The sequence below is a fragment of the Lytechinus variegatus genome, chromosome 1, assembly GCF_018143015.1.
Source record: "Lytechinus variegatus isolate NC3 chromosome 1, Lvar_3.0, whole genome shotgun sequence".
Taxonomy (NCBI): Eukaryota; Metazoa; Echinodermata; class Echinoidea; order Temnopleuroida; family Toxopneustidae; genus Lytechinus; species Lytechinus variegatus.
Genome location: NC_054740.1, coordinates 19,737,491 through 19,753,777, shown reverse-complemented (window position 1 = coordinate 19,753,777; position 16,287 = coordinate 19,737,491). Strand labels below are relative to the sequence as shown.

The 16,287-nt window shown below is 34.8% G+C and overlaps 1 protein-coding gene across 1 annotated transcript in view; it reads right to left on the bottom strand.

Annotated features, from left to right (window-relative positions):
• LOC121408503 (carbohydrate sulfotransferase 11-like) overlaps positions 1-14,182 on the bottom strand; it is a 37,731-nt gene extending 23,549 nt beyond the window's left edge. The window contains exon 1 of the mRNA XM_041599986.1: positions 14,026-14,182. Coding sequence (XP_041455920.1) covers positions 14,026-14,101 — 76 coding nt within the window. The 5' untranslated portion in view covers positions 14,102-14,182. The remainder of the gene's footprint in view (positions 1-14,025) is intronic.
• Between the last annotated feature and the right edge of the window lie 2,105 nt (positions 14,183-16,287).

Genomic DNA, 16,287 nt, shown 5'->3' with positions numbered 1-16,287 from the left:
AACAGATACCCCCGATTCGGCAAAAGTTCATTGACCCTAAATGACCTTTGACCTTAATCATGAGACCTGAAACTTGCACAAAATTTTCAGTGATGCTTGATTACTATTATGTCCAAGTTTCATGAATCAGATCCATAAACTTTCAAAGTTATGATGGGAATTCAACAGATATCCCCAATTCGGCCAAAGTTCATTGACCCTAAATGACCTTTGACCTTGGTCATGTGACGTGAAACTCATGTAGGATGTTCAGTGATACTTGATTAACCTAATGTTTAAGTTTCATGAACTAGGTCCATATATTTTCTAAGTTATGATGACATTTCAAAAACTTAACCTCAGGTTAAGATTTCGATGTTGATTCCTCCAACATGGTCTAAGTTCATTGACCCTAAATGACCTTTGACCTTGGTCATGTGACATGAAACTCTAATAGGATGTTCAGTAATACTTGATTAACCTTATGGCCAAGTTTTATTAACTAGGTCCATATACTTTCTAAGTTATGACGTCATTTAAAAAACTTAACCTCAGGTTAAGATTTGATGTTGACGCCGCCGCCGCCGCCGCCGCCGTCGGAAAAGCGGCGCCTATAGTCTCACTTTGCTTCGCAGGTGAGACAAAAACGAGTAAGTGATCCGGTAATACAGACCCTTTGCCTTTATCACAAATTCTTCTTTTGTTAACTGTAATGATTGCCGTTCTGATGGATACGAATCAAATATATAATTTTGCTACAAGGATGTTAACAATGTACTGATACTTAAATCCGATTGATAAACTACACTGAAAAAAAATCATTAAAAATCATTGATTATTGGGTCTGTTATCTAATTATAAAGGATATATAAGATATTTTAATATAAATATTTCAATAAATCTAATTCCAGCATGATTACAGGTTTTCTAACTTCTAAACCCTTTTTTCTGACGGGTTCATTGAATTTGGTAATTGTCATGATTATAGGATCAGCATCAATGTGTTTTATATTGGGCATGTATAATATACCTTGCAAGTATATTACTTTCTATATACAGGTGTGGGTGTGGGAGCATGTGTGTGTATTTGTTCCTGAGTACAATTAACAGTTGTGGCAAAAGAAGTTTATCAAATGATTCAATGATTGAAGCTTAATATTTGTCTGCCGTTGATACTAGTTTTTCAAGATCTCATATCAAACATATACAAAGAAATGGCAAAAATACAAGAACATAAAAAAAATCAAAGAATAATAAAATACATATAAGAATTGACTTAAATGTTATATTTAGGGGCCAAACAGTTATCATAATGACACAAATTATATTTGTACCCAGAATAATAATTTTTTGAGGTGTAATTATCAAATTATAGCACATTTTTGCAAAATATGCATAAATTTGCATAATTAATTAGCAGCAAACAGAAATAACAATTTTTTCTGAAAGGTACATTGTTATGTATGCAGGATTTTGCAGTATCAATATCGGTGAAAGCGAATATTATAAAAGAATATTGTAAAAATAAGATTATAAATAGTCAATTTGGCAGCCATTTTGTTTATGCAAATTAGGTGGTCAAAACATGAAATATTGGCTTGGGAACCGGTCTTATCAGATTCAGCACATTCAAATTGGGTGATATTGACCGGTTCCGAACTTTTACCCCAAAATGCTTCTTGAACTCAAATTCTCCCCATATTGGTCTTGTCTAAAAGAGAAAATATCATTAAATGCCTTAAACACCTTGCATAAATGAACCCTTTTGATTAAAGAACATGTCATCATTTTGGAGGGGGCGGTAAATGCACGCGAAGCGTGCCAACACTTGGAGCGCGTGAAGCGCGCTCCCTAGGGGTGGGTGCAGGGAGGGGGAGTTTCGGTGTTTCATAAATTAAAATGAAAAGGAGCCGTCTCTCTTGTCTCTAGTACCTGTATCAGCTCCATTTCAGTTGACTATATTGTGATTTGAACCTTGTTTTCAAAAGTGATTGTGAACGCACAAAAAAGGGAAAAAATGGAGGAAATTAAAATAATATTTACCCCGCGCGAAGCGCGGAAGCTAAAGGATTTTATCAAGTTTTTTTTCCAAAGAAAGGGGTCCCGAGATGAGGGTTCTCTAGGTTAAAAAGATAAGACTTGATTACAAACAATTATATCTTTAACTCGCAAAACAGAGGAGAAGGGAATATGCCGGGAGGAAGATATTCCTCCCCGCCCTGAGCAATAAAACTCTGAAATTTCAAAGGGCGGACGTTTCATCAAATGCAGATAACTCTATTATAATACCCCATCAGCTCTAGTTCAGTTGATTTTCTAAGATTATTGAACTGCATTACAAGGAAAATCGAGCGCAAAAAGTTGAAACTCCTGTGATTTAGTTAAATTGTATAAAAAGGGATTTCTTTGACTATTATCCTGAAGCGCTTCATTTTTAATGATAAAGAAACTTAAGTGTCATTCAAAATTTCAAACTGAGGAGGCAAAACAGGACAGGAGATGAATGTGCAGGGAAATAAAGTTTAATAGAATTTGATAAAAAAAAGAATATTGTGCTTTTTTATTATTTAATACGACACGAATTGTATACCTCCCTCTTTTTAAATTAGGCACATGATTGCCCCCCGAAATTATGGTTGTTTAATAATGAGCTGGAGAAGTTGCCTATATGGAGGTGACAACAAAAATTGATTGATTAAGATTTTACCCGCCAGGAGTCGACCCGACCAGAAGTTGCGCGATCAATTTGAAAAAAAAAGACAACTTCATATACTTCGGACTTATTCTAATTCCATGCCCTAATGTATACATTGAACTTTAACTGGCAAGCAACACATAATAGCTGAGGTGGAAAAACAGGGTTAGAGAAAGGGTAGGGGATACAAAAGAGAACTGCAACATTCTCATTTAACCGCGCGCAGCGCGGAAGCAAAATTCATATTCATAAATTCAGAGCAAGAGTGAAGAAGAAAAACCCACAAAGCTACCTTTCTTCCCTTTCCTCCCTTCGCTTTTCCCTTTCTCCTCTCCTTTTCCCCTTCTTTTTCCTTTTGGAGACGTTTGGGGACGTCGCCCCCCCCGGCTATGCGCTTGATGCCGATATAAATCTATGCCATCTCAAATAATTTAATGATTAACTATAACGAACACCCAATCCCAAAAACGGGTAAGGGCGAAAACCCACCTGACCACCAACCAAAATAGGTCAGGAGAAAATTCCCTTATGCGGCCCATATTTCTAAATGCACGACAATTGCAACATTGTTGGGATGTTTGTGCGACCAGGAAAACTGCCCCCGGATTTTTATTCGCATTTCGCTATAACAGAGCATTTAATTCGTGAAAATAAAGTATTTTTCAACTTCAATACATTGTTATCTGACGATTATAAACCAGTTATTTCATTTAAAAAAATCAACCCTGCTAATACTCAAAGCACCCTCATTCTCAACCATCTCCCTGCATGTCTTTAAAACAATGTTCCACCATTTTATTGTGATTAAGCGTAAAGTTTTCATTGGTGGTTGATGGGGAGGAGGTGGGAAAATTTACAAGTGAATCTTTCGAGCACGTTCATCTCCGTTGAAAGCCAAGACTAAAATGAAGGATTTTTGGCGCCTTCACCAAAGCGCGCCCAAAACCTGCGCGTTTCGAGCGCCCAGTACCGATTCTTGTCATTCTGCACATAAACAATACAGACTGGCGCGCTCATGACGCGTCGCCTCGTCAGCCGCTCCAACCCAAAATATAAACAAATTTATGACCTGGCTTGTCCGCCGACTAATAAATCATTTTAAATCGCCGAGTCGTCTTTAAAATACATTATTGATTATTATTTATATCACAATAATCTCATTAATGGTAAAGAGGCTGATATCGTTCTCAATCATGTCAATACAATGTAAAAACTGCGGTGTTAAAGCTGACACCAATTGGTGTTAATAGAGGACCACACCTGAGGAGTTAAAATTACACCCCAGAGATTAATCATAACACCAAAGAGTGTAAATATAACAACATAAGGTGTTGTAATAACACATATAGGTGTAAAACTAACACCACCAATTTAACACCGGTGTAAAATAACTGGTGTGGTCCTCTCTGTACACCGGTTAACACCACAGTTTTTGCTGTGTATTGACTCATTTTCTACAATTTTAAATAGTTCAAGTATAGATAAAATTCTTCTATCAAATCTTTCGCTGTTTCATTTCAAGTATCAAATTACCTTTTTTCTATGAAATATTATGTCCAGGTGAATCTCTAGTATGGGTATGTCCCAAGTGAATGTCCAACGTAAATAAATAACTATTCTCAATGCACATTTTCCAATATGACTCCTTGGCTATGATCATAATCGCCCAATCAGTTATTAACGAGTAGTAAGGCAAACGAAGCGAGTCTGGCTATTCTCTCGAGACGGTTAGACGTGTGAATTTATCCTACTATATTGAGGAGGAGTATGGTAAGCCCGTCAACTGTTGTGATGCATGGCTTAATATATTTTGTCTGGGAAATATTATGTAAGAATGATTGTGCTGGTGGATGGAGAATGTAGTACTCTTTAAGTTTGCCATGTATTTTGCAAAATCAGAATAATTTTTACATAATTGAATTGCTTGTATATCCATCACTGTTTTGTACACACACATATAGACACCCTCACATCCTCACAACCACACACACTTGTATTTTTTTCTCCTTCTTTCTTAGCGCTTTGAAACTTAAAGCGCTTATAAATTTTTTATATTATTATTACACACACCCACCCTCACCCTCACACACACACATACCTATACACACATATATATATAAATTTATATATATATGTGTAAAGCTTTTTTGATAATTTTTTTAAAATTTATATATATATATATATATATATATATATATATATATATATATATATATATATACATATACATATATATATATATATATATATATATATATATATATACATATACATATAACACAATTAATATATTATATTATATGCAGACATATTATGTAATATGTATACATGCATAACATAATATCTTTGCGTGAAAAGGGGGAACAGTGTTACTCTGCTTGTTTCTTTTTACCTTTTTAATGATTTTTATTGATTATTGATTCATATATATATATATATCTGTGTGTGTTTTAAAGATTAGGAAAATAAAATCATTTTGAATTGAAAAATATATTTCAAAAAATACCCTTCGTCAAGGTTTCTTCACTATTCAGTAGGTTTTTCCCTATCAGCTAGCTTCAGCTAGCTTAAGCGTGATTAGCATTTCATACCAGCCCTTAAATCTATTTTAGCTACCTTGAGGCATTTGCTCCAGCTTCCATAGCTCAACCAAGGAATTCCTTGCCTCAACTAACGCGTCATCTTTCGACGTTGAAAATGAAAATGGCGCCTGGATTATTTATATGCCGTGAAATGAATTAGAACCCACTTGGGATAAGCTCTTCATCTTAGAGGGGGTGAAAGTGTAAACAGTGGCTTGAATTTCAATCAAGAAACTATTCGGAATACCGTATACACAGACAATCCTTTCGCAATCTCAGCTGAAATTTAAGAGCGCGAGATGTTTGGCGCGCGATGCATTCTCTTGCGTTATCGTCTGATTCATTTGTATAAGAAAATAATTAGGATAAACATCGATACCCATCTTGATTCGGGAATAATTCTGACGCATCCGGGACTAAAAATTATTGTTAAAAGTGATTTAATATCTATTTAATTTTGTTCTGCAGTTACGGAATTTCTGAAGATAAATGGAGCTTGAAAATTTCATTTTTCTCGCACATGGGAGTAAACATGTAGAGGCCATCTGAGAGACAATAAATACGTGGAATCTGTCATAATCAAGTCCATTTCAAGAGAGAGAGAGAGAGCAGAGCTTGAGTGCAAACCTCAATTTATACTTGTTATAAACCCTTTTTTATTGGTTATGCATACAGTAAATTATTTATTGGCTATGATTCCAGGAAGGCAGAATAGTACACTTAAAAAAAATTGGGTAAAAATTTTACCACCACTATCCAACCAATTTGGGGCAGTAAATTACCCAATGCGGGAATTAAGTATATTGTCCAGTAAGGTTAAAAATACGCAGCAATTACTTAATGGACAAAATTTTCATCACACTGGATAAATAAAAATGCCCAATATGAATGCCCAATGTTGGTTTGTCACATAATTACCCTCATGGAGCACCAATATTTTAAGAGTGTAAATGACATTGATACATCGGTTAACACTGCGTTAACTAGAACAAAAATTGAATAATGTTTTTTTTTTAGGAATTACGGGGTATTTTCTTACATTTAGCAATCAATTAAAATCAGAAAAATCAAAGAGCTATACTGACCGCACAGAAAGGTTGTTAGCGCTAACAATACGCTAACAGAGATCCTGTTACAATCGGTAATGTGACAGCGCGATGCATAATGTAACAATAATGCAATTACACATTCGAATACAGTGAATGTTTTGACTCAACTATCCGAAAGATGTGATTGGGCTTATATGCTCTGTGAGGATAACAACGTTTCTGTGCGGTTGGCACCGTTTCTTAAATAAAAACTGTAAGAGTCGGTAAATTTAACAGTCTCGACGATAAGCATTATTAATCATTTAATCAGTGAAGAAAACACACGCGCTCACTGTGACGGTATTGCACGTAGATTTCTGTAAAACGTTAAAATTTGATTTGCATGAATAGGTATGCGACAGGCCTATGAGGTTTCATATACGAACAGAATTATACAAAGATCAGCGTGCAAGCTAAAACAAGGTAAATGAAACGTAGTGAAAAAACAACTAACAAAAGATTAAATTCGTACAAGTAATTGCTTGGTGAAGATGAAATAACGGAAAGCTAACTTAAAGTCTATTTCATCAAAAGATGTAGTTGTATGCCCATCTCAATCTGGACAATAACTTAATGGCAAATCCAAATCCTTATATGCAAACTATTCAGTGTAGGTTGTGCATGTAGCATGTATATAGAAAACGTAATTATTTCATTAATGTATTCCACGGTGATATCATTTCGGTCTTATTGAGTAGTAATTTCACGTCACAATTCTTAACAGCGCAAAGTATCGTCTGGGTGGAATGATCATGTTGAGACTTATTTCGGGAGTGCATTACATCGGCATAAAGATGCAGGTTGAGAATAATCGTCCGTGTCATTGACGAAGACATAAAACTAAGCCAGACGATAAAGCTTTTAAATTGATAATAGAAGAAAATCATGACAACATGACGTAATAACATGGAAATTAGTAAATGAAAAATGGGTGAAGAAAATCTAAAAAGCCTGCCCTAGCAGAATGAATTAAGATTTAAATATTTATGGATGTTTCTTTCCTATAAGAACCTGGTAACAAAGTACACTGTAATATTATTGGGTAAAAATTTAACTAGCACGAGGGTAATTATGCACTGTAAAACTGCGTGCGGTGTTGAAACTGACACCAATTGGTGTTAATAGAGGACCACACCTTGAGGTGTTAAAATTACACACTAGAGATTAAAACGTAACACCAAATAGTGTAAATGTAACAACAGAAGGTGTTGTAATACCACCTAAAGGTGTAAAACTTACACCACCAATTTAACACCGGTGTAAAATAACTGGTGTGGTCCTCTATGTACACCGGTTAACACCACAGTTTTTGCTGTGTGTGTCCACCCAATTATGGGCAGTATCTTACCCAATGCAGAAAGAAAATTGTTCAGTAAGATTTAAAAAATTAGCAGCAATTACTTTATAATGGGCAAAATTGTCATCCCACTGAAGAAAATAAATGTGCCAAAAAGAAATGCCCATGGTTGGTTGGACACATAATTACCACCACGGCGCATTTCTACCCTATATTTTTTTAGAGTGTGTTTCTTTACTCTGTTATTGATAAAGAATTATAATAATTGGAATAATTATTTGGATACATTACAAGATACTATGTCTGGCAAGCCTAATGGTATACTTTCACGATACTAAGAATAACCATGATCTGATACGTCATTATTATGAAAATAGGTCTGAATGAAGGCAATAAATGATGTGCAAAATAACAAAATATCTTTGTCCGTCTGTACAAACATGGCATCCAAATGGTTCGATTGTTTGATTTCTGAAGCTTACTTGCGATATATTTGAGTTGAACAAAAGAGAATGTTGAAATACATTTTGATAATGTTATGTCTTATAATCTTTAATTTAATAGAAATTGCATCGTGCTAGAAATTATATTGAACACAATACTTCAAAATACACTAATAAACAAAAGTAATGTTATTGGTGGAAGTTTTCTCTTTCCAAATACCATCATTGCAAAATACGTATCCTTACCGACACAAATACAAAATAATTCTGCAAATAAATACATTTTTATCCCTTTAAAAAATAAAATCTGGATCCCTCAGCACTTTTAACATAATGATACCCCTTTCTACCTTTTAATTTTCAGTGATGGATAAATTTCTTTATACTTAATGCTTTTTTCAAAAATCAATAGAATGCATTGTATTCAGAGTGCGCGTTTTTTGCCACACGTCATTTAATATCAAGAACACAGTATGAATGATAATACAAATTCCATTACATTTATAAGGAGTTGTTTTATAATCGGGATGTCTTATGGCGTCTTCCGCATCGCATTTTTAATAAAGATCCTATGGTCATGCACGCGTGAATAAACCGATTCAAATGAAATATCAATCCGCTGCTACTGAAAGCTGATAAACTGAAGCTTCGTGATGAAAATATGATTCAGAAGCGAGAGAATTAAACGGATGCCATTATGTACAGACTCAGAGAAGGGAAGCTGTATCTTTATGTTTGTATCGGACAAAATATCATATATCAATGTATCAATATTTACTTTTACATGTTTAGTTCAATTTATATATTTAACATCAGGTAAAATGAAAACAGAAAGAAATACAATTGCACAAATAAATGCCAAAACTATCTACCATCAAACAAATACAAAAAGAATACACCAGCAGTAAAGTAGAATGATGGTTTGGTGACCCCGGGGAAAGCAGAGCTTATAAAAAGGGCCCATCTATACACAACAAAAAAAGTAAGTCCCCCCTAAATCAAATTGCTGTAACTTTTGAACCGAATTAGTTTGAGATATGATATTTCATAGGTGGTTTTCTGAACTCATTAAGCAACTCCTGGGGAAAAATGAGATCGATCGGTGGAGTCATGCATGAGTGATTAAAGATTGAATTAAAAATGACCATTTTTAAAAGTCACAAGAGTCGTTTTGCAGTTTGTTCAAATACAAAGTTGGGAAAAAGTTGTTTTTCAGGTGAATTTTTTGGTGTTATGCTGCTTTACTGTCCATCATTCAACCACTTCAGACCAGATTTTGATATCGTATGTTCATGGTTGAGTGAGCTTAATGTATTGCAGGGGCTGCGGAGGCGGGGGGTGGGCTTCAGCCCCAACTTTTTTCCAAAAGCATGTACAAAAATGTAAAAATGACCATGCGGTTTTGATTTTTTTTGCATGATCAGCCCCCCCCCCTCCCACTTTGAAAACTGTTCCGCGGCCCCTGAATTGTGACGTATCATCATAGGGGTTTACGGTAGTATCCTCTACAACTTGTTAGATCATGTTAAAATTTGAAAATTTTAGTGGCTCCCCCGATTATAGGCCCCTCCCCCATTTTAAAATTCTGGATCCACCACTGATTTGTCTATACATTCAACTGATCCTGAGAAATTGTGAGGAAAAGAATACATTTATGCAGTATAAAGAGTATTCATTCCTAAGTTTTCGATTGTGCTCGCTCAACCATGAAAATGTTCAAAATTCGGAAAGTGTTTGGTGATATAAATGATGGATGATAAAAACAACAGCAATTAAAGTCACATTTGAAACCGAATTTTCCCCAAATAATAACTTTATTATCCTTTAAAATGTGTCTGTGACATTGAAAATACCAATTTTTCCACTTTGATGCGTGCTCACTCATCCATAAATAAACAAATCGATTTCATTTTTGCACAGAATTTTGCCCATAGGTTGATAAACATTACTGCTAAACGACATTGCTAAAGACAGCCTTGAAAAAAAGTTCCACCATATTGAATAAGGGGTTACTTATTCGTAAACATATGCACCCATAATGTACACAAGTCTATGAGAGAAGAAGTCAAAATTTTGAAATGAGGGTTTGTTTCATGGACGGTTTTTGTTACTTCTGCCGACAGTTATTTCATGAAACTTCGCACATAGCTTCAGAGTAACACTATCCAAAAGGTGCGCGCACCAAAATAACAATTCGATAGGGCACAGAGTGGGGCCAAGGCCTTGAACTTTCTTCTCATTTGCATAATTTTCGAGTATTGTGTGTTCACTGATGCATTAAACATCGGGATTTTCACAAAAATCAAATTAAATGAACTATGCAAGGATGTTTGTGACATATATCCGTAGTTACAAATTGCATTTTTTCCAATAACGTAAAAAAGAGCTTATCACATTCCACATGTTCATTCAAGCGTGAATGTTTAATTAAATGCCTTTGAATCATTGAAGCATGTTAATTGGTCATAAACACAACGAAAAAATTGAGAAAAGATCATTTTCAGGTACCAAAATGAAACAATACTTGCATATGATATTTGAAAATCGTATTTTTTGTTTTTAATAAATGTTCATTGAACCGTGAAACGATGAATACTGTTGCAGAAACTCTTCCCAAAAATAACTGTCATCATATTCGATCATTTTTATTGATAGAAGCGTGTAAAATAACCAATTATAGTAAATTTTGACTTGTGTTTATTCAACCGTGAAATTTAGCCAAAAAAGTTGTGTCGTCCTTTAGAAAGTACCTTTTATAAGCCTACTGACTATTTTTTGGGATGAGAATGTGGAATAAGTTCCAATGAAATGGAATCAAAGTCATGATATTTGGCTTGTGACTTGAAAAGTGACATTTTTGCCTTCTGACGGTGCTCACTGAAGCATGACGTAAAATACGTCCATAACATTTACTTATAGGGTAGCTTATAAAATTACCTACACGCTCATGTAAAGATATATTAAAAACTCGCATTGGTTTGGAAATTATTGATGTTTGTTTAAGGGGGGACTTACTTTTTTGTTGTGTATAGTTAAAATACTCATTGAAAATATACAATAACTAATGAAAATTACACTAAGTACACTGATGCAGTAGCCAAACTAGAAAAAAAGAGAGCGGGGGACTTTCAATGAGAGAGAAAAAAATAAGTGACTGAATGTTTTCTAAACACAGGTTAATCATTTTCCGATAAGTCTCTTGAATCTACAGAGAGAGAGAGTTGAGCTGGTAGATGAATTAGATTGCCTTGACGAGTATAATGAGAGTGTATGGTAGAGTTTTGGATAGAAATATCGTTGAAAAGGGGAGGCAAGATTTTAGCACAAATTCATATACATAAATACGAGGGAATTAAATGATATCAAGTCCTGTAATAGCATTATATTTAATTGAGAAAATAGAGGCCATGTATTAATGCAGTAGGGAGCATTTGATATAACGTGAATTACTTCTTTTTTTTAAATAAAATACGTTGTTTATCTTAGTGTGGATTGAAGGTGTAGCCTCAGTCTAGATAACATTGTAATAATTCAAATGGGGTATAGTATGGTGCTATTATGAAGTAATACAAATTGATTTAGGAACAAAATGTCGTAATTTGGACAGAACACCAATGGATCATGATGTATTTGTACTAAAAGAAATGATATGAGATTTCCAAGAAAGATGTTCACTCGAAGTAACACCAAGGAATTGAAGTCAACCCTTGTAATAAGATTACCACCAATGTGAAGATTATGGAGGTTAGATTGGAAATTCATTCCTCTTGTTCTAGAAATTATATATTTGGTTTTCTTAAGTTTTATGAATAATTTATCGCAAGCAAATCATTTGTTTAATTTATCCAATTCAATAGTTGCGAACGATATAGAATGATGTTTATTTTTTTATGTGATATTGAAACAGTGGTATCATCAGCAAACAGAGAAAAGTTGAAGACTTGGAGAACAATTAACAATATTGAAATACATAATAAGACGGTGAAGTGTTTTTTCCATTTACCCAACAAATATTGATTATTCTCAACCAGGTTTTTTTTCATATCACTCTCACGTTATCAAACAAAGATAACTGAGTGAATTAAAACTACCATACATCCTATCAGTTTACAGATGGGAAGGTACGTTTTCATTACAGTGAACAATAGACAATTTATGAAGCAGTATGGTTTAAAATGTGGAAACTATTGCTATCGAAATATGCCATATTCTATGATAGGTATCATATAAAGTCTGATCTTGATATTAACATAAACTATTTTATTATAATCAAATTCAAATTCAAATTTAATTATTTCATTTCCATCAAACAAAAATAAATTGTATACCATATATAAACATAAATATTTGTATCCGTTGCAAAAAAATAATAATGATACATATGTTGTGAACAAAACAATTAGACAATTTGGGCAACACATTGTATAGGTTTTAAATATGTATACTTTTTTTCAACAGAAATGAAATTAAGATGGAAATGGAGGGACCCACTATAAAGCAATGCTTGTACAATGTGAGCCCCTCAAAAAATAGATAACACATCAAATAACAAATCTAATTAGTTTATCGCCTAGTTTGATTGATTATTGTATTACTTTGCGTTTTGTTAATTGCGTTTTGTAATTATATATTACTGCCTATGTTATTGATGTTATTTCATTATCCACGCTCTCACACTTTCATAACGATATTTTCAAAAGGAGGCTGCACTTTTTTAGTAGCCTCCTCCATTGCGAAACCTGTTTACGTGATAATGATATTGTGATTATTGCTTATGACTTTTATCTAGATGTGCAAAACCAAACATTATATTGTAATCGTAGGAAATGAAAATCCGGGATGAAAATAAATGGAATGAAATACGTGCTATCCTGACTGCAAGATGACTAGCAAATCTCCGGCTTCAATAATGGTGTATTCTTGTTGATGTATTATTCGATTGGAAATGGAATATAACTATGTATGCATTTTTTTGTGGGGAGGGGGGCACAATGACCAATAGCTATATGGATAAAAACAATGATCGGAATATCGTATGAATAGTATTCGTGTTCTCCCATCCTTTTCTTATCTAAGAACCCATACACTAGTAAATTTATCATTTGAACAATTTCTCATCCTTATTCGCGAATCGCAATACAATAGAGACGGGTGATAAGGGTGGGGTTTCAACATTTTGGTAATTCCTGAAGAAGAACACAAGTCATGCAATTAATATGACCAATGCTCACAAAAATTCGACAGAGCTCAAGTAAATAACAATTCCTCTTTCCCTTTTCGCTTCTTTTTTTTTACATTTTCCTCACGCATTTTCATGATCACGTAAATCTCACGATGAACTATTGACATTGTATCTCAATGAATTTAATATAAGACACATTAAAGGTGTCATGATTATAATTAATCATACACAGAGATTCAGTCATTTGTTTTCATTTACGCTTTAAATATGAATACCTCTGATCGCACTGAAAATCTCACAAAGGTAATTATCAAAGCTTTTTAATGGTTGAGGAGATTTTCAAATTCATATTCAAAATTCAAATCCATTTATTTCACATCTCTAACAAAGATACGGTACATCGATACCAAGTGATCAACTGATTCCATAATAGGGTCAATAACAATGAAAATTGTAAAATTTTGACAAAATAACAAAATACATAAGGTAATGAATGAGATGTGAGAGAGCAGCAAAAGACAATAGTCCTATATATGCTACCCCCTGGGCTAAGGGTGTGACCAGCTGTAGCAGGGTATCCTTTAATACAGGTCACACCATCGCGGGATCGGATGATGCCCCAAAGAAAGAATCCTGATATATAACATTTCATAATATCGACTTTTGAAAATAATTCATAATTATGAAGCACTGAAGCACCGTTGATTTGTCTGTTAATCACGTTATCCTTTGTTAAGAAGGGTAAAGATGATTACTCACTCTTCATGCTGAACAAGATCACCGATGATGTTGCAAGAAAAAGAACGGTAAAGAGTGGATTTCCAATCCTAACCATGATGATTTATTGTAGAGTTATTGACAAGAATGATATCTAGCAAATTGTAGATAGCGTGCGAGATCAATCCCGTTGGAAGGACTTCAAACCATCGCTTCATACCCCAATCCACCCTCTCAGTGAGATGCGAGTTGTAGAATGAAAATAATCTGACGGGGAATACACCAGCTCTCTGTGATCGGGGTGCATCGCGAAAGTGCGTCACCGCGGATAGCTCTACCCTCCATGGTAGTAGCCATGCATGGCCCTGGTAAGCGGGGGTGTAGGGGGTGCTGCATGTATTAATTTCCATAGGCCGCACCCCCTGGAATTCTGGTAGGTGTGTAAAAGTTGAGAAATGTATTGAAAATAATTAACATTCTGTGTTGAACTTCTTTTTTTTTTGGGGGGGGGGGAGGGGTCGTTGAATTTCTTGGAACACTAACGCCCTTCATTTTGTAGTGATTTTTTTTTTGCTTGTCAAATTTTCTTCAGCACCCCAGCAAAAATAATCGTTCATAGGGCCCTGGTTAAACTTGCGTTTGTTACAGCGTTCCATGTTTGAATATTCTGCATCTTGGGATTAAATTCCATTCTATTTTGGAGCAAACGTATTATCCCCTATTCTCCTCTTCAATTATCTACCGTTATGAGGACCCAGCTTGCTGACTAAGGTAAGGTTTTACTTAGTCTTCCCCTCCTTAACAAAAATTTTTTACCCGTTCAATTAAAAAAAATCAAATAAAAATGATGGTAAGTAAAACCTGACAATGCATGGATTCGAATCGGTAAAGTGTACTGTAAGCACATACTCTAGCCCTCTGGCAGCGTCATAATGAGCCATAGATTTCGAAGGGGCGAAACATGGCGTATGAGGCAAATTTTGAGTGAACTAAATTTTGACCTTTTCAAATTGAAAATCGAATTCTTTGGATTGATTTTGACATAATATTCAGAAAGTGCTACCACATTTCACCCTCTTTCCTTTCTTTTGCTCTCCCTTTCTCTCTTTGTACAGGGTGGGTCGGGATTCACGACCTCGGACCCTCATCAGTGTGCTTAACTCAGATATTGGCCCCCAAAAAATTAGAATGACATAAATCTGACTTAAAAATCCTATTTGGAGACCCCAGCTTAGAGCTTAAATTGACGAAGGCCTTGAAAGGAAAGGGATGGGGAAAAAACCATGCAGAGACTTTATCTTTTATTGCATAAATAATAGAAATATAACAAAAGAACATCAGATGCACCCCCCCAAAAAAAATACTCAGATATGTTCTAAGATTTACGGTAGATAAAAAATAAATGGAAAGGAAATTAAGTAAAATATGAAATCATTTTTAACCGTGTCTCAAAATAAGATATAAATTAAAATAATTCCCCCTTTTTTACTCAGAATTTTCCCTTAAGCATACATACGCAATGGTGTACCAGCTCAAATCTTCGTTAATGGCCACAGCGGTTGCCATCTGGTATCATCAGCCATTCTTTCTATCCATTAAGTGTACTTCAACATATTTTCACCAGACAGATATGATAATTGCTGATGTGGTTTACGGTACACCATGTGGAGTGTTATAGAAACAGTGGATAGAAGAAGAGAAGTGGATAGGCGAGAAAGTGGAGATTTGAGAGTAGAGTATTCTTTCTTGAAAATAGTCCTGAAAAGGACTGTAAACCAGAAGGAATGCTGAGTGAGAACAGCTTGAGTAGTAGAGCTGATGAGGAGATGCTGGCTTGAGTCGGCGAGTAGAGATGATGAGTAGTTAGAGAGACTCGACGTTTCGGACATGTTGACTGTCCGTCTTCAGGAGACAAGAAAGAATACTCTCAAATCTCCACTTTCTCGCCTATCCACTTCTCTTCTTCTATCCCATAGAGATGTATTTATGTTCTATCCACTGTTTCTATAACACTCCACATTGTGTACCGTACCGTAAACCACATCAGCAATTGTACATACCACCATGCAAACCTTCAAACAACATATGAGATATGATAATGTAATGTCCATACCGAGCTTATGAAAATAGGGACTGTGAAAGAAAGAGAGAAAAATTAACACAGCAACACCAGAAATATGAATCACACTCAAAACTACTAAGCAAAGGAAATGACCCGGAAAAATCCAACATGTTCTCTGACCTGCCGATCGTAGTACAAAGAAACCTATTATCCCATTATGACATCAACCTTTTATCAATCAT